General features: G+C 34.5%; 1 protein-coding gene across 6 annotated transcripts in view; it reads left to right on the plus strand.

Annotated features, from left to right (window-relative positions):
• Nucleotides 1-7505: 7505 nt before the first annotated feature.
• PPP1R12B (protein phosphatase 1 regulatory subunit 12B) overlaps nucleotides 7506-20402 on the plus strand; it is a 1629528-nt gene continuing 1616631 nt past the window's right edge. For all 6 annotated transcript variants that reach the window (XM_044076504.1, XM_044076507.1, XM_044076505.1 and 3 more), the window contains exon 1: nucleotides 7506-7782. In XM_044076504.1, coding sequence (XP_043932439.1) covers nucleotides 7742-7782 — 41 coding nt within the window. In that variant the 5' untranslated portion in view covers nucleotides 7506-7741. The remainder of the gene's footprint in view (nucleotides 7783-20402) is intronic.

Here is a 20402-nt window from a genome sequence, read left to right on the forward strand (position 1 = left end):
TCAAGCCCATGCAAAAGGGCAGTGCAGTGTTGCAGCAATTAATGTTGCCACCTCACAGCAAGAGGTTATCCAGTTAGATTCTTAGCTGGGGTGCCTTCTGTGTGGAGTTGACATGTCCTCCCTGCATTCGCTTGGGTTTCTTCTGGGTACTCCAGTTTCCTCTCACATTTCCAAAGACATGCGTCTGGAGTGTATCTTCCTGGGCCTCTGCTGAAAATAGGCTCTGTCCTAGTCAGACTTTCCCAGTCAACTGGTGTTAAATAAATAAATAAAAAATTCCTAGTGGCCATTCATGTTCTAGAAAGGTCATTTTCTTCATCAACAAGTTTAATCATTATTTACTTATGCTCCACTAGTAGACTTTTAGCCACACTGTGACCTGCAGTTTAGTTTGTTGGGCCAGTCTCACTATGACCTGTTTGAATCTCTGACAAATGCAAAATACAACATCTGTTTCCCCTGATTTGTCCTCTGAGGTGTCCTAGGGATGCCCTCATCCACAGATGGTGCACTGTACTCATTTATGCTTTCCTCCTGTTTCCTGTGATGATGAGGTTCATCCAGAAATCCAGACTCTACAAGGCAGAGTCTTCCTCATAATGCCTCACCTGCTCTTTTTATTATTAAATAAGAAATATATTTATTAAAGTATCAGTTATGACATAAACAATCATACATTTATATAAATGAAAACAGACCATATTGACATAATTTTAGTTGCAAACAGTCTACATCATTTATAATCGATCCAGTCACTGTCAGTCAAACATTACATAGCTCATTAAAATCTTGCCTTCTTTTAAACCTTATTCCTTGTCTGCATGTACTGTTCCCACAATTTCTACTTTTTTATGTAATTTACCCCTTTCTAAAGATCCCACTTCCAGTTGTTTTATCTCTGTTACTATATTCACTACTTCTAGTACAGTTGGTTTAGACTTTGATCTCTAGTAATTGCTTTTTTGGCTGCCACCATAATTAGACTCAGCAAGGCTGTACTATGTCTAGGCAATTCCAATTTTGTATCATAGCTCAAAAAATAATTTCCTTAGTCATACCAATTTGCTCACCCAATATTTCTGATAGAGTAGTCTGGAGGGATTTTTTAAAGTCTAAACAATTCAGAGCCAGCATAAAGTGTGTTTTAGCATAGTTTAATGCATAACACATGTAACAACGTGGGTGAATGGACAAAAATACATATCCCAACCCCCAAACCAAACCGGTTTTGGCTTAATAGCCTTCTTCAGTGGAAGACAAATAAAGAACAAATACTGGGATCAAAAGATCCTTCTTATATAGCCAAAGGCAAGTGCCAACAAACATTCCTATTTGTTAATTCATAAATATTCATTTAAACCAGGAGGGAAAAGCCCCCCTAGTTTAATTATCCATTTTTTCTCCTTAATATTCAATATACTGGGCGGCCAAATTTATCCCTGCAATTTCCTATAATATGATCACTAATAGTAAATCTAAATACTGAAGTGTTGTGCGTGCAAGTGTGTTTATAGAGGGCATTGGATTGCTTTTTGTGTCTTATATCACACACATGCTCGCCAATTTTTTAAAGTCTGCCAACTCATTACACTCCCAGAAAATATGTTCCCAGTTGCCTCTTTTTTCCCCATCACACCTCTAATATTTGCTGTCTACCTGAGGAAAAAATATTTGGAGTCTACTTGGAGTATAAAAATACCTATGTAAATATATCTAAGCAAAAATCCTAACTCTACTAGACTTTGTTGCTTATTTTAGAGACATACATATATCCCCTCATTTATTCTTTGTGAATTCAATAACCAATCTCTCCTCCCAATCCTTTTTAACCCCCCTCTGATTGATTCTTAGTTATCATGTAATATTTTATATGTTCTAGTAATTACTCCTTTTTTAACAGCAGCTTCTATTATAGAGTCTACTAAAAACTATACCAGTGCTGGTCTTTCTCTTAGGATCCCTATTTCTTTTTCTTTGCCTATACTCTGATATCAATCCTTGATAGGGAAGGCAGTCTCTAGCCTGCACTCCAAATACATTATTGGCCTTTTCCCATTTACTCTCTAATTATTTGCTCCCAATTCCTTGGTTCTTTTGACAGTTTTCTCCAATAATTTTCAGCCTCTTCTTGCCTATTGTCTGTATCCCTAATTGCAGTCATCGTCAGAGTCCCTTACCTGCCTTGGCAACTATGGTTTACTTTGTTTCTGTCTTCTGGAGAAACCCTTCTGATTATGTTCGAGCAAAGTGGTATTGACCAATCCCTTGGGCAGACTTCACATTAAGAGTTTCTAAGAATTGTCAATTACAATTCAACTAACTACCCGAGATCCCTTGTTTTCAAGAGGTACACATTTTCTGTTCTTAAAGGCTAAATGTTCAGAAAAATTACAAGGACGACTGGATTTTTTCATTGTGGCTAGTGAATAGAGTAGACCCTTTTCAGCTCTTGTCCCTTCAATATTAAATTCTTTCTGAAGTTTTCTTTTTTTTTTTGGGGGGGGGGAGTTGGCTACTCCTCATTCAGTCCATTTTATGTCTATTTCTGATTTCCTCATGGGGTTTGACTTTTCTTGACAAGCTTTCTCAAACTGCATAAAACATTTGTGTGATGCATTCTTCTAAGCCTCTACAACACATGACCCCATGTCCCTTTGGGTTTGTAATTTATACTGAAAAAACTTACTTTACCCCTCTTTTGAACCAGAAGATTCAACCAAGTTAAACTTGTCAAGGAAGGCATTGTTACCGGTGATAATGACATCTACTAGGATTTCACTGTCACAACAAGTAGCAGTCATGCCTTTGCAGAAGGCTGTAGGTTCTATTCCCACACCTGGTAAATAGATTGGTCACACTGCATTGCAGTATAAAGGGGATACTACACTCCTCTGTGTGTCATCTTTCAGATTTGATGTTAAACTGAGGTCCTATCTGTTTGGGTTGGTGGTAGCTGAGGTGTATATATAAGATCTCTTAGCACCTACTGAAGAGAGTAGGGGAAGAGCTCCAATACATATAATGCTTTGGGTCTTCTCCGCTAAAAGAAGCCATAAGCCTAGTGGGACTAACCCAGTTAACAAAAGGATAGAAATTTATTTTATTTAAAATGTATGCTCTGTATTAATTCACCATATTTGGTCTTTCAGAGAAGGACAAAGTCACTCAAAAAATTAACCCATCTTTCATTCTTAAAGTTATCTAGTCATTTGCCTGTCTTCTCCCCCAAGGATTAAGAGGATTCTGACCAGAGATGTTTGTGTTATTCTTGCAGATAAAGCTTAGACAGAAAGTAAGTATCTAGGATTGCACTTTAAGTAGTTGTATGATTGCATCCAGTTTTGACATTACATATGGGGAGCCTCTTGGTTCAGCATCTGATGTTCATTCCACTAAAGCAGGTGTAGTCTCTGCAACCTTCTTCAGATGTACAGCTGTAGATGATGTTTGTTTAAGCGCTACCTGGTCTTCTCTCAACAGTTTCACAGGATGCTGTATGCTGAATTTGATGTCTTCCTTTGCGACCACTGTTAATCTAGAGGATTTCTCAGAAGAATATCCACACTGGGGTATTAGCTTGTGTTCTCTCTTTATAATAGAAGGTGTATCTCATCTGATCAGATATGAAAATTATGTATTTACTATAATAGCTCTACAAGAGACAGGTCTATAGCATACATTTCCCTTCTTCTGGAGGTGATAGTACAGTTTTCTTCATTCTCTTAATGCATGTTACGTGGAAGTCTAAACAGATAGTGCTCAGTGTGCATGATTTTAATAAACAATGTCTAAAGTTAGCTTGTTGTATTAATGTTTTACATTCTTTCATTGTTTTGGGATTGATGTAGTGTATTTTCCCTAAACATACTAATGGTACAGAATACAAAGTATTATTCCAGATAAGATCACTTTAACTAGCAGATGTAGAAGACTTCATGATACTCTCCCTGTGGAAGGAGTAAAGATATCTTGTTGAAGTTTCAAGTAGTTAATTAAGGAGGTAGATAGACAAATGTTTTTCTAACTCACTTTAGAACAAGAACACTCATCCATCTACCTACTTAACTGAATAAACTACTTGAAACTTCAAAGTGCCTGTATTCCTCCCACAGGGAGAGCATCAGAGAGAGTCTCCTAGATCTGCTAGCTAAAATGTTCTTATTTGGACTAATCCTTTGTACCCTGTTTCTTGTTGGTATTGTCACCCTCTTGGTCACAAGTAGGATACCAGACCTGACTGTAGCTTTCTAGATTACCTCTGTTTCCAGACATATTAAGGGAAGAAGATGAGAGAATTGAGGGCAGGATAAAAAAGTGCTGTTGAAAGATTGTTATACACATTGATCTAAATCTGCCAGCATTAGATTGTGAGGTTCGGAGCTCCATCGTAGGGAAGGAACATCTGCTGATTGACATTTGGGCCATCAGTGGTTCAGTCAGCTGGTGCAGGAGTGTTCCAGAAATTAGTATTCTAGATGTGGCCCAAGGCAGTATAGCAGGATTCTTGAATATATAGGTAAAACATTATTAGCCAACAGTGTTCATGCTATTTTGTGGTTTGCAGTATTGGGGGAAAGGATAAGAATACAAAGACCAAAATGGTGCTGTGGGATTTTAGGGGATTGGCATATATTGAGCTAGAACAGCTGGTCATGGATGTGTTGGGGGGTAAATTCATGGACTAAACAAATTATGGGAATGGGTCCAGGATGGAGTACTCACAGCTGGGAAAAGATTTAGAGGATAAGACAAAAAGGTACAAAAGGGAGAGAGTCAGCATGCCTATAAATGAATGGGATAGTAGAAATAGCACAAAAGGCAGGGCATACAGGAAGTAGATGGGAGGAAGCAAGGTGCAAACCGGCAAGCAGAAAAAGTAACAAAGGTCAAGAAGGCAGCAAAGGCACATGTTGAGTTGCCAAAAGGGGTCAAAAGAAAGAAGATATTCTTTTGTCAGTATATAGCAGTAAGGAAAATGGGATCAGCAGATCTGAGGTGGCTGAACAAAATGGGAATATTGCATATTTCTGCTTTTTCCCAGATTTCTGTAATGACGGTGTCTGTTTAGTCTTCATAAATGAAAGGAGAGGGAATGTGCTGTTTTGGGAGGGAACATGGGCAGGTTGTTGAGAGCATAGATGGACACAAGTGGAGGAGCAGGAGGTAGAGAATAGCTTGCTTTTAAGGCAGTGATATGTTAGATGGGCTACTTCCTAGTATCCTCAAGAATCTGCCTAGTGCACTGACTGATCCTCTGGAGGTCTGCAACAGCTCAGTAATGTAGAACTGTCGTAAACTGGAACAGCAAGTAGGGTTAAAAGCAGGAACAGTTCAAGAAACCTCAACATTATTAAGCCAACAGCAGTAGCAGGAAAGTCATTAACAGACTCCTGGGTGAATGTATGTTTGATTTCCCATGGGGATGTACTCCTGATGCAGAACAGTAATGCTCCCACTCTTCTGGGCCTGATTGAACTGTACAAAGAGAATATTATATTGCAAGAAGGAGTCCTGTAGAACATTAACAGAAAGGATGTGAGATGGAGAAAGTATTTTACCAGAGACCAGATAAAGTAGTTATGTGTTTTTTTTTATTTCCTTTAAAACTAGAAGAGCTGGAGGGGGGTTGATTATGGTTGCATACGATCATGTCAGGTAGATGTGTTGTGGTCACTTTGAACAGGAAGGAAAAAGTGGAAAGGGGGTAGAGATAAATGATCCAACTACTTCCCAGATCTATGAAGACATTTCTTCACAGAGAGGGATGCTGACCAATGGAAACCATGATGGGTGATGGGGAAACAACAAAGGCATTCAAGATGACATTTAATGGAGGGAGAAAGAGAGGACAGAGGTAGGTAGGTAGAATGTTCAAAGCAAATAAAGTACAGACTGAATAGGCTTACTGGTGTCTTCTACTCAAAGTAATCTAAAATTTAGAGAGGGAGGAATGAATGGGTAGTACAAAAATGAGGCAATGCTGTTGGTGCGCTTCACAAGTGAGAATATAGGTGTTTTCAAGTAACTGAGGACATTGTAAACACAAGACTAATATGGCAGTATGAGTTTGACATCCAAGGCATAGGTTATATTGCTGGAGTGTTCAGTAGATGCCTTAGCATGACAGTAATTTAGAACAGTCCTTGGCACTTGGTGATCTGCTCAGGTTTTTTGAGAAATTAAAATGTTTTCAGACTAGTAAGTGTTGTTCTGATGTCATTTATGTGATTTTGTAAAGCATTTTGGTGCATTTACATTTATTTTCATCAGTCTTTACAAAAGGCCAGAGTTGCTAGTACAGTTCAGTATTAAAGGAGAAGTCAAAAATAATTTGATTCAGTGGTCTTGTGTATATGTGTTATGTATATATAATGTGTGTGTGTGTGTGTGTGTGTGTGTGTGTGTGTGTGTGTGTGTGTGTGTGTGTGTGTGTGTGTGTGTTTTTATGTGTATAATAGAAAATAAGCAGGAACAAATTGCAACCAGACTTGCTAATTTATTAAAAGAATTAAGCACTTTCGTTTTGGTACTTGGACTTCATCAGAGTATATATATATCTATAAAAATGGAAAAAAGGGCAGGTTGTATTGCTTAAGATAAAATCCTGAAGAATTGTAACTTCACCACAAAGAATGTTAATTGTCAATATTAGTTACCTTCTTATAGCCATGCAAGCTGTGTGAACTGTTTTTCAGAAAAGCAGTTTTATATGGTGGGTAGCAGTTTGATATGTTTCATGGTTAACAGCCATGGAAGAATAATGTATTACTTTACAGAAAAGCACCCTTTAATCTTCATATTTCTTAGCTGTAACTGTCTTTAATTCATCCTGCTTGGATATACATGCTAAAAAATATAACCAACAGAATGTGAATTCTCTGAAATGTACTTCACGTGACCATATCATTCGAGCTGTTTTGCTGTAGCTGGAGTTATTTCATTCCTTACATCTTTCTGCTTCATATCTTCTTGCTTAGACATGCATTGATGCATGTGAATCACCTACCACAAACCATGGACTGGCTGTATGCTGACCATCTAGAACAGCAGCAAGGAGACATTTCAGTTGTACACTCTAACTAAGGAAGATATAAATAAAATAGAAATAAAATAATTTAATACAAAATAAATAATAAAGCACATTTCCAAATGTGGTCTCGGAACATATTTAATTCAGTAATTTCTATAACAGAAAACTGAAATTTGTATAATGGAAGAGTGAAATCTATTGCTGAATGTGTTATACTTGTTCAAGTGTCATTGTTTTAACCTTTAGAAGTCATACTGCTAAGTGACTGGTGACTTATACTTGTCATTTGCTAAGTTCAGAGGGCTCGGCTTTTCATCTGACAGCTATGAAAGTTGGAGTGCCCCATTTTCCAGCACCTGCCACTAAAAGCTGAGTTTTCCTGCTTATCAAACACTGATAACATTGGCCTGCAAAAAAAAAAAAATAAATAATGACTGGAACTGCCACCTCCCCCACCAGTGTGAGGAGAGTGAAGAGGTGCCACAGCAGAGCTGAAATATGCTCAACTGCTGCAGTGAGTGTAGTGCTTTATGCTCTGCATGAGCAGAGGGCATCATCTTGGTGGTATTTGCAGCCAAGTAAACTTGGATTAGAATTGCTGCTTCATTCAAGAGGATGTGCCTATTGGCCTAAATCTCATAACAGGGTTTATCAGAGTGGACCACAAAGACCCGTAGTCTTTACTTTCTAAGTCACCATCCCAGAGGGAGCATGAAGAGATTTCAAAAGGGATATGACAGCGGTGCTCTGAGGTATGTACCCTAATAAAGCATGTTCGTATAACAGAGTTGAAGGCATACTCATTATGAATCTCTGTGATGTAACAGCATTATTTATGTGTACTTGTGCAATTGTTTTTCTTTATATGCAAATATTTTAGTTTAACTTGCTTTTATGTGCCAATATGTCTGTTATTCATTGTATGGCCTCTGTACGACAGTGTTTGATTTTCTGACAGGGTCTTGCTCAAGATCTTGTCTTGACACCATGCTGAGTCTGCTGACTGCTTTGTGTTATGATTTGTATTATTCCTTTATTTTATTGTATTTACTTCATTTGTTAACCTGGAAAATCTCTGAAGAACCCCATATTATTGGAAGCCCAGAGAGAAGCTCCAGACAAAGGTACATTTATGTTAAATTTGTATAGAATAGTAGTAAAACTTACTTGTAGTACATGTATAGAATATGACATTGTCCAATGTATTCCAATTAAGACATATCAAATGCAGCAAGAAAAAATAATTATGATGGAACTGTGTATATTTGCAGATAAAATATGTACACATCAACATCTTAGATTCTTAAGGAAAGGAGAGCTAGAATTGAGATTATGCTGTGGTCAGTGGTAGGAGAGTGAAGTCTACAGTGATACAATGGAAGAGGTTTTTAGGCTTGGAACACTAAATCAGGCAGGATGTGCATTTGTATACAGAATCAGAGAGGCATGTATCTGGCAGATAACTGTGTTTCATTAAAAGTGGACATCACCTATGAGGCTGCTGGATATTCTCTCGTCTTTGGTGGATGTATGGGGGGAATGAGGGTGTTAGAATATGCATGGACAGTCTCATTACTTATGAAGACTACATTAAGATACATGGGGCCAGATTCCAAGATTTGCTTCAGTGTTAAGTGGTCACATAAACTGAGAGCAAGTCTATGGAATAGGACCCATAGTGTATTGGAAGTCGATTGAATACTGAACCTTGAAAAACTTTGCAGTCCTTGAACACTTCCTCCTGTGTCACCATGGCTGCCTCTTTGAATCTCCAGGTAAATTTCCATAACTAATCTGATAAATTATTAGGCATAAATCTGTTTGATACATTACTGGGTGGTTTTCTTTGAATCATTTGTTTGGCATGTATATATATATATATATATATATATATATATATATATATATATATATGTGTGTGTGTGTGTGTGTGTGTGTGTGTGTGTGTGTGTGTGTGTGTGTGTGTGTGTGTGTGTGTGTGTGTGTGTGTGTGTGTGTGTGTGTGTGTTTATTTGGTACATACTTCTCATTCTCTAAGCACAAGAAATCTAGACAATGCCTACAATAACAGTGGGACAAAGGCCAAAGAATAGGGACAGATTTTAAAGATGTTTTTATAAACTTAGAAAGTTGCTAGAATAACAGGATTTGTTTTAACATTCATTTGCTGAAGGATATGACATCTGAAATTCAAACACCTGTCATTATTTACTGACTTCAATCCTCAGTGAGTTGCCAGAAAGCAAGAAATTTTATGAGGAATAGATCAAAAATATGAGACAAAAATCTGGATATTCTGTGAAAATCTGGACAGTTTAAATGTATGATTTGGTAGCTGGTATTATATACCAGACTTTACAATCCAGTTTCTAGTATGCTCACAAAAAGAAATGTGTAAAAAAAAAAAAAACAGCTCAGTAGATATCAGTGAAAAAGTTTAACTGTAAGACATGAAGCAATGAAAAATATGTTGACACTATTCTTCCAAGGTCATGTTTGTGTATTAAAGCTCTGCTGCTGTTACTTCTCCTGTAGGCTTATTACTGAGAGAACTGAATTTATGAACTTTGAGTTGTTGTTGCTATTATTTAGCAGGTCATTCGCTTTAAATTATTAATAAGTGTAACTTAATGCAGGAAAGATCCTACACTATGGCTGCCCACACACTATGGAATTTTTACAGTCTTAACATCAGGAAAACAAACAAAATGTGATTGATCAAAATCTATAAGAATATTGTAAAGTCAAGGTAATGTGTCATTGCCTTTTCCCTTGCGTTACCCTCGTCTTAATGTCTTGAAAAGCCTGGTATTAATCTAGCATTATTATTATTATTGTTATTATTATTATTATTATTATTATTATTATTATTATTTCCTGTTGGTCTCTGTTAATTACATACTCTTTATTTTGACTGTATCTGATATAATTTTATCTGTACTTTCTGCTTTTACAAGTCTGTACTTATACTGTACGTGTGTCTTTTTGTCTTATCCCGGGTCATGGCTGAAAATTGTTTTTAGACCAGTCCACTTAACTCATTAATATGCAAACAAATCTGTTAAACTGGTAATTAAGTGCTTAAGGCTGGACATTTACTGAGCTTACACCAGATGCAGAAATTTTTTAAGGAAGAAATATTTTTAGTTTATTTGAAAAGGCAGTTATAGCTTCATGATATCTGAAAATGAGTGGTAGACTGTTCTGTGTTTGAGACTCACAGATAATAGAAATACCTGCTAATGTTGAAAGTTTGTAGGTAGAATATGAGAATGTTTTGTGAGAGACGATAACCTAGTTAACCTGCTGAATGCGGTAAGAATGTGATATATGTTTTGGGGTTGTAATCTAACTATAAAAGCCGAACTTATTTACTCCTAAACATTTATTTCAGAAGTGTGCACTTAATGCTGATTATTTTGCTTGCTTTTGTTCCCTGTCTATAAAGGGTTGCATCTGCAAAATATGTTGACATTTTATTTTCATAGAATTATTCAGGGATGTTTATGTATTAAATGCTTTTAAACTATTTCCCTCAGCTCAAAAGCAAAGGGGCAGATCATCTTGAATTTTGATGAGAAGCATTTAATTTTAAATGTTATTGTACAACATTTACAAGGATTGACAGGCTCTTTTGTATACTAATCCCCTTGGTTTTTAGAACTGATGTTACCGAAACACTGTGCATGTGTGCTTCTAATAGTTTTTGTGGTTGATATTCCATACAGAACTGATACCTACACTTTTGTTTTAGTCTGTTTTAGCTATGTTGTGGTTTTGCCATTTTTTTAATTTCCTTTCTGACCTTAATTTGTCCTTTTTCCAAATTGTCTTATCTTTTTAAAGCTTTCAGACTTTATTGTATAATGTTTAGAATAATGTACTTTGATAGTAAACCATATATTATACATTGCATGTCCTAATAGTATGACACTACAAAATGACAACATTTCAAATGTATCTGTGTCACTCAGCATTGCCAAAACTGTTTTCTACTGTAACATTTAAGATAACAAAAAATATCAGTTTTTGAGAAAAAGATAATTTAGCTTTGATGGCACAACACAACAAAGATATGATATTTATTCAGTATATAAACCAGAACATCTATAATTTTAGAGTGCCACTGTAACAGTAAATCATAACATTTGAGTTTTCCATCTTCTATCTCCTGAGAACATCGTGGATTTTCACTGTTGCCCCTCTTGTTTTCCTGTGAAGACCAGTGTTGGTCTTGTTCTTGCAAAGGCTCTAATATAGGTGTCACAACACTCCCCATTTAAGACTTGTTGGGCATCATTTACTTCAGTCCTTCCTACCTTCTAAGTACATTCATCTATTAATTTACACCTGAAAAATTTTCATTGCATAATGTTTCTCTCAAACATACACTCGCTGTCTAACTTTCAAAGAAAAATTAATGTCTTCAAGCCACCAGGTTAAGAAAAAGTAAAACTCTAGCTTCATACATGGCAAAGGAATGTTTAAAGACCGCCAAAAAATAATCTAATCGATAACAGAATGAGAGAAAGAGAGAGAGAAGGTGGAGCAAAAATTGAGAAGGGTAGGACAAGTCGAAAAGGCAGCCAGTATTTCAGGTAAAATAAAGATAAGGCCTTCACAAGCTCAATAGTTTGGGTACTTAAGTTCTGAAATTTCCCCAAAATAGGAATTATAAGCCAGTCAATGAAGTACCCTGGGAGCAGTCACCTACTCAGTGCCTTAATGTTAGAAAGCCAGAATAGTACCTTTTATGTACTTGCATGAGAGCCTATGAAGATTTTTTTTCACGTTCACAGGGTTGCAGATCTAGAATATATTAAAAAAAAAGAAAAGAAAAGAAAAAAACTAACAAGGCTGTTTTATTCCTAAATATGCTGAGTTTTCCAGTTGTGTCTTACCTCAGTTTAACTAGACACTCATTGCCATGCAGTCCTTGTATCACCCAGGAAACTGCTAAGCAACAAGGACCTCATTTTTTAGTACTCCCACTCGACCAGTACAGGTTTATGTTTGTCATAAAAACACACAAACCTTTGCCAGCATTGATGAAGGTATTTGAAATTAAAGAAAAACATGTCTTCTGAGGAGAAAAATTTCACATAGACCATTTAGACTGCCCTCCTTAACCTGATTCTAACACAGGAACACACCTTCAGATCTTTGATTTCCCCCAGAAGATGTAACATTTTCTGAGACTGTTACCTCCATGGGGAGATATTTTAATTTCCCTACATGAGACTTCACTTCCTCTAAAAACTGATACATGAAAATAACAATGCTCACATCCTGCAAAATAATTAATTTCCCTTTGACACCGTGCAGAATACTTTGAATACCAACAGACAACACTGTGATACTCAACTCCATCTACCCAAAAGGGTAGATAGCTTATATTAAACTGCTAGGGAAAGACATCATTTTTACAATAGCCATAAAGTAGCCCTTGCCACGGTCTTTCTCTCTCTCTGTCTGTCAAGGAAATGCATTCCATTGGCTTTACTGCTTTTAGAGAGTGGAGGCTGCTAGACAGGTAAAGAAACAAGGTATATACATTAAGAATGGTTTCTGAAAGGGCATTAATTTATGTGATCCATGTGATAAGATGCTAGTGTTGAATATTGGGCTGTGTGAAAGCAATTTTCCAGAAATTACCTGAGTTCAATAAAAAGAAAAAACATGAAAAAACATACAGCCGTAGCAGTTAAAAGTGAAGTTTTTTCACTCATATATTTTTATGAGATCATACCGAATCTGAAAACCAAATTGTATTATGTGGTTGTCACTTGAAAGTTTTTAAATGAACAGCCAGCAGATTAAATATGGGACTTGGAAAAGAAAGGGGGTGGGGTAGATCAGACCCTGCCTTAAGATTTGCCATACTCCAGTCACACAGTTTCAAAGAAAGCAATACAGTGGGTAAATAATCAGGGTCTAGAGAAAGGGAACTACCAGTATATGTCATCCATTTAATTATATGCTCTTCTTTCCCTTTCTTATCTTACCTGGGAGGAACTTTTCAGGTATTATTGCAGACAAATATGTATTAAAAACAATAGTTCAAGACTGTATGGTAGAAGTTCTTCCACAGCTTCTTCTCTTTCATTGTAGATATTCATCAGGTTTCGCAGCTGTATTGCTGATAGATTATTCTAAAACAAGGCAATAGAGTGGATGCGACACAACCAGAAAAGGACAATGCTTCTATTCCAGATTGTTTATGGTTCCCAAAAAGACAACAGTGAGTCCAGTTCTGGATTTGACCACTTTTGTTCATACAAACAAGGTCAGAGTGGTAACTGTAAAGTAAAATAAAAGTTCACTTTCATAAAAGGATTTCATATGACAAGCCTTGACATGGAAGGTGCTTACTACACATTCCAGTAAGGCCTACGAAAGAACTGCATTAGAGGGCATCAGTGTAACAGAAAATCAGAACATTTGAGTGCACCCATCTTCTGATGCTGATTACCAGCTGGATTTATTTCCAGTTAGAAGTTGTCTTATCTGTATGGAGCCAGCGTAGATCTCGCTGCAAGCCATGCAGCATGCTGACATAGGTTCATAAGACTGATGTCTATATCCTGTGTTATTCCTCAACTTCATTTCATCTTGCTGTTTCCGGGCATTGTTGGTGTCTTAGTTATGTCAAAGAAACATCAGCTGTAGTGGCTCACACTGTAGTCATTCTTTCTCAATACCTTATTGTCCTTTGTTAACTATAGGTGAGCATACCTTTTAAGACATTGTTCAAACACCAGAATATTCTAGAAATTACATAAACAAGTGTGCTTGCCATAAACATGCAAGGCTAAAAAGAATGTCATGTACATTGCTTATTTTCTAGGGGGTCAAATATTATTGCCAATAACTGTAGAAAGACTTAAAATTTATACTTCACAGAAACCCAGCTTAAAATTTTAGCAGTAAAATCCAAAAAGAAATATTCTTCAAAAAAATAATGGTGGAAAGAATGTACAAAATTTCAGAAACTGTTTATAGAAGGAAAGTATCCAGGCTCTTAGACACTGGCCATCTTCTGCATGCTACAGATCGCATTAAGGTACTTGTGATATACAGAGAATAGTATTGGAGGTGAATCACATAGGAGATCCACATGGTTCCATACTAAAATCTGTTAATCAGCAACTGTCTACTAGTGCCTTTGAGACAGGGGCATCATTTTAAGTGACTCTTTAAAAACAGTAATTTTTAACACCTTTATTAACTTCCCTGCTTTACATAGTGACATGCATTAAAACTCTTCATTAATTTCATGGGTTATGTCACCATATTAACATTCTTCATTAATTTCATGGGTTATGTCACCATATTAACATTCTTCATTAATTTCATGTGTTATGTCACCATATTAACATTCTTCATTAATTCCATGCTTTATGTCACCATATTAACATTCTTCATTATTTTCATGCATTATGTCACCATATTAACATTCTTCATTAATTTCATGCATTATGTTACCATATTAACATTCTTCATTATTTTCATGCGTTATGTCACCATATTAACATTCTTCATTATTTTCATGCGTTATGTCACCATATTAACATTCTTCATTAATTTCATGCGTTATGTCACCACATTAACATTCTTCATTAATTTCATACTTTATGTCACCATATTAACATTCTTAATTATTTTCATGCGTTATGTCACCACATTAACATTCTTCATTAATTTCATGCGTTATGTCACCACATTAACATTCTTCATTATTTTCATACGTTATGTCACCATATTAACATTCTTCATTAATTTCATGCGTTATGTCACCACATTAACATTCTTCATTATTTTCATGTGTTATGTCACCATATTAACATTCTTCATTAATTTCATGCGTTATGTAACCACATTAACATTCTTCATTAATTTCATGTGTTATGTCACCATATTAACATTCTTCATTAATTTCATGTGTTATGTCACCATATTAACATTCTTCATTAATTTCATGCTTTATGTCACCATATTAACATTCTTCATTATTTTCATGCATTATCTCACCATATTAACATTCTTCATTAATTTCATGCGTTATGTCACCATATTAACATTCTTCATTATTTTTATGCGTTATGGCACCATATTAACATTCTTTATTAATTTCATGCGTTATGTCACCACGTTAACATTCTTCATTATTTTCATGCATTATGTCACATCATTAACATTCTTCATTAATTTCATGCATTATGTCACCATATTAACATTCTTAATTATTTTCATGCTTTATGTCACCACATTAACATTCTTCATTATTTTCATGCGTTATTTCACCACATTAACATTCTTCATTAATTTCATGCGTTATGTCACCATATTAACATTCTTCATTAATTTCATGCGTTGTGTCACCATATTAACATTCTTCATTAATTTCATGCGTTATGTCACCATATTAACATTCTTCATTAATTTCATGCATTATGTCACCATATTAACATTCTTCATTATTTTCATGCGTTATGTCACCATATTAACATTCTTCATTATTTTTATGCTTAATGGCACCATATTAACATTCTTTATTAATTTCATGCGTTATGTCACCACGTTAACATTCTTCATTATTTTCATGCATTATGTCACATCATTAACATTCTTCATTAATTTCATGCATTATGTCACCATATTAACATTCTTAATTATTTTCATGCTTTATGTCACCACATTAACATTCTTCATTATTTTCATGTGTTATTTCACCACATTAACATTCTTCATTAATTTCATGCGTTATGTCACCATATTAACATTCTTCATTAATTTCATGCGTTGTGTCACCATATTAACATTCTTCATTAATTTCATGCGTTATGTCACCATATTAACATTCTTCATTAATTTCATGCATTATGTCACCATATTAACATTCTTCATTATTTTCATGCGTTATGTCACCATATTAACATTCTTCATTATTTTCATGCGTTATGTCACCATATTAACATTCTTCATTAATTTTATGCGTTATGTCACCACATTAACATTCTTCATTAATTTCATACTTTATGTCACCATATTAACATTCTTAATTATTTTCATGCGTTATGTCACCACATTAACATTCTTCATTATTTTCATGCGTTATGTCACCATATTAACATTCTTCATTAATTTCATGCGTTATGTCACCACATTAACATTCTTCATTATTTTCATGTGTTATGTCACCATATTAACATTCTTCATTAATTTCATGCGTTATGTCACCACATTAACATTCTTCATTATTTTCATGCGTTATCTCACCATATTAACATTCTTCATTAATTTCATGCGTTATGTCACCATATTAACATTCTTCATTATTTTTATGCGTTATGGCACCATATTAACATTCTTTATTAATTTCATGCGTTATGTCACCACGTTAACATTCTTCATTATTTTCATGCATTATGTCACATCATTAACATTCTTCATTAATTTCATGCATTATGTCACCATATTAACATTCTTAATTATTTTCATGCTTTATGTCACCACATTAACATTCTTCATTATTTTCATGCGTTATTTCACCACATTAACATTCTTCATTAATTTCATGCGTTATGTCACCATATTAACATTCTTCATTAATTTCATGCGTTGTGTCACCATATTAACATTCTTCATTAATTTCATGCGTTATGTCACCATATTAACATTCTTCATTAATTTCATGCATTATGTCACCATATTAACATTCTTCATTATTTTCATGCGTTATGTCACCATATTAACATTCTTCATTATTTTCATGCGTTATGTCACCATATTAACATTCTTCATTAATTTTATGCGTTATGTCACCACATTAACGTTCTTCATTAATTTCATACTTTATGTCACCATATTAACATTCTTAATTATTTTCATGCGTTATGTCACCACATTAACATTCTTCATTATTTTCATGCGTTATGTCACCGTATTAACATTCTTCATTAATTTCATGCGTTATGTCACCACATTAACATTCTTCATTATTTTCATGTGTTATGTCACCATATTAACATTCTTCATTAATTTCATGCGTTATGTCACCACATTAACATTCTTCATTATTTTCATGCATTATGTCACCATATTAACACATTAACATTCTTCATTATTTTCATGCATTATGTCACCATATTAACATTCATTAATTTCATGCGTTATGTCACCACATTAACATTCTTCATTATTTTCATGCGCTATGTCACCATGTTAACATTCTTAATTATTTTCATGCGTTATGTCACCATATTAACATTCTTCATTATTTTCATGTTATGTCACCACAGTAATATTCTTCATTATTTTCATGCCTTATGTCACCATATTAACATTCTTCATTAATTTCATGCGTTATGTCATGATATTAACATTCATTAATTTCATGCGTTATGTCACCATATTAACATTCTTCGTTATTTTCATGCGTTATGTCACATTAACATTCTTCATTATTTTCATGCGTTATGTCACCATATTAACATTCTTCATTAATTTCATGCGTTATGTCACCACATTAACATTCTTCATTAATTTCATACGTTATGTCACCATATTAACATTAAACATTATTTTCATACGTTATGTCACCACATTAACATTCTTCATTAATTTCATGCGTTATGTCACCACATTAACATTCTTCATTAATTTCATGCGTTATGTCACCATATTAACATTCTTCATTAATTTCATACGTTATGTCACCATATTAACATTAAACATTATTTTCATACGTTATGTCACCACATTAACATTCTTCATTAATTTCATGCGTTATGTCACCATATTAACATTCTTCATTAATTTCATGCTTTATGTCATCATATTAACATTCTTCATTAATTTCATGCGTTATGTCACCATATTAACATTCTTCATTAATTTCATGCTTTATGTCATCATATTAACATTCTTCATTATTTTCATGCGTTATGTCACCATATTAACATACTTCATTATTTTCATACGTTATGTCACCATATTAACATTCTTCATTAATTTCATGCGTTATGTCACCATATTAACATTAAACATTATTTTCATGCGTCATGTTACCATATTAACATTCTTAATTATTTTCATGCTTTATGTCACCACATTAACATTATTCATTATTTTCATGCGTTATGTCACCATATTAACATTCTTCATTATTTTCATGCGTTATGTCACCACATTAACATTCTTCATTATTTTCATGTGTTATCTCACCATATTAACATTCTTCATTAATTTCATGGGTTATGTCACCACATTAACATTCTTCATTATTTTCATGCGTTATGTCACCATATTAACATTCTTCATTATTTTCATGCGTTATGTCACCATATTAACATTCTTCATTATTTTCATGCGTTATGTCACCACATTAACATTTTTCATTAATTTCATGTGTTATGTCACCATATTAACATTCTTCATTAATTTCATGCGTTGTGTCACCATATTAACATTCTTCATTAATTTCATGCGTTATGCCACCATATTAACATTCATTATTTTCATGCGTTATGTCACCATATTAACATTCTTAATTATTTTCATGCGTTATGTCACCACATTAACATTCTTCATTATTTTCATGCGTTATGTCACCATATTAACATTCTTCATTCATTTCATGCGTTATGTCACCACATTAACATTCTTCATTATTTTCATGTGTTATGTCACCATATTAACATTCTTCATTAATTTCATGCGTTGTGTCACCATATTAACATTCTTCATTAATTTCATGCGTTGTGTCACCATATTAACATTCTTCATTAATTTCATGTGTTATGTCACCATATTAACATTCTTCATTATTTTCATGCGTTATGTCACCATATTAACATTCTTCATTATTTTCATGCGTTATGTCACCACATTAACATTCTTCATTAATTTCATACTTTATGTCACCATATTAACATTCTTAATTATTTTAGGTTCATACTAGGCTATCTGCCCTAGGGCATTTATAAGCCTAGCCAGAGTGTGTGTGGCTTTCACCACCCCTTAGGATGAGAATACTATACCCATTAGTTTGCTGTGCCTCTGTCCAGCAGTGACACAGAGATGATTCCCGGGGTAAACCTACGATCTCCCATCCACTCGTCAAGATTTCTCTTGAACAGAGTCAGTGAGGGGCTCTGCCTCACATGGACTGGGATTCTGTTCCATAGTGTAGGGAGTCTCTGGGTGATGAATCTGTCCCTCCAGCACGTCCTATTTATATCTGTGTTGAGGTTTAAATCTCTTGCTCTCGTGGCTCTGGTGGATTTGGATTTTTTGAGGTGGAGCATGTCCATTAATTCCGGGTTGGACATGGCCTTGTATGTCAGGCAGAGATCACCTCTGAGCAGATGGTATGCGACTGAATAGAGCTGGAGTTTCTTCAGTCGGGCATCGTATGACATATGTTTGAGCCCCTTTATCCTTTTGGTGAGGAACTTTTGGGGTCTTTCCGACTGCTGCAGGTGTCGGGTAAGGTACATTCCGAATGGTGCGTTGTACTCAATCATTGGTCTGATAAGTGAAGAGTATAGGGGTACAATGACCTCTCCTGATCTGGATGCGTTATGTCACCACATTAACATTCTTCATTATTTTCATGCGTTATGTCACCATATTAACATTCTTCATTAATTTCATGCGTTATGTCACCACATTAACATTCTTCATTAATTTCATGCGTTATGTCACCACATTAACATTCTTCATTAATTTCATGCGTTATGTCACCATATTAACATTCTTCATTATTTTCATGCGCTATGTCACCATATTAACATTCTTCATTATTTTCATGCGTTATGTCACCATATTAACATTCTTCATTATTTTCATGCGCTATGTCACCATATTAACATTCTTCATTATTTTCATGCGTTATGTCACCATATTAACATTCTTCATTAAATTCATGCATTATGTCACCATATTAACATTCTTCATTATTTTCATGCGTTATGTCACCATATTAACATTCTTCATTAATTTAATGCGTTATGTCACCACATTAACATTCTTCATTAATTTCATACGTTATGTCACCATATTAACCACGAAAATGAAGAATAAACTTATTAAACAAAAAAAAACAGGTACCAACTGCAGACCAAATAAACGTTTTACAAAAAAACTTTACTTTGTATTGTTAGCGCTTTCATGCAGACAATCTCCGCACTTCTTCAGACAAAGTTACAAACATGTGGTACACATTATATATACTCTACATGAATAATTGATTAATTAAACAATTTAAGACAATTAATTTTATAACAATCAAGATTTACTTATTTTCATATAAAAAGTTCCTAAAAGCAGGTTTAAAATAAGCTATAATGATGCACAAAGAGAATATAAT

This window comes from Protopterus annectens, chromosome 7.part0 (genome assembly GCF_019279795.1).
Source record: "Protopterus annectens isolate FY-2018-M chromosome 7.part0, PAN1.0, whole genome shotgun sequence".
NCBI classification, from domain to species: Eukaryota; Metazoa; Chordata; order Ceratodontiformes; family Protopteridae; genus Protopterus; species Protopterus annectens.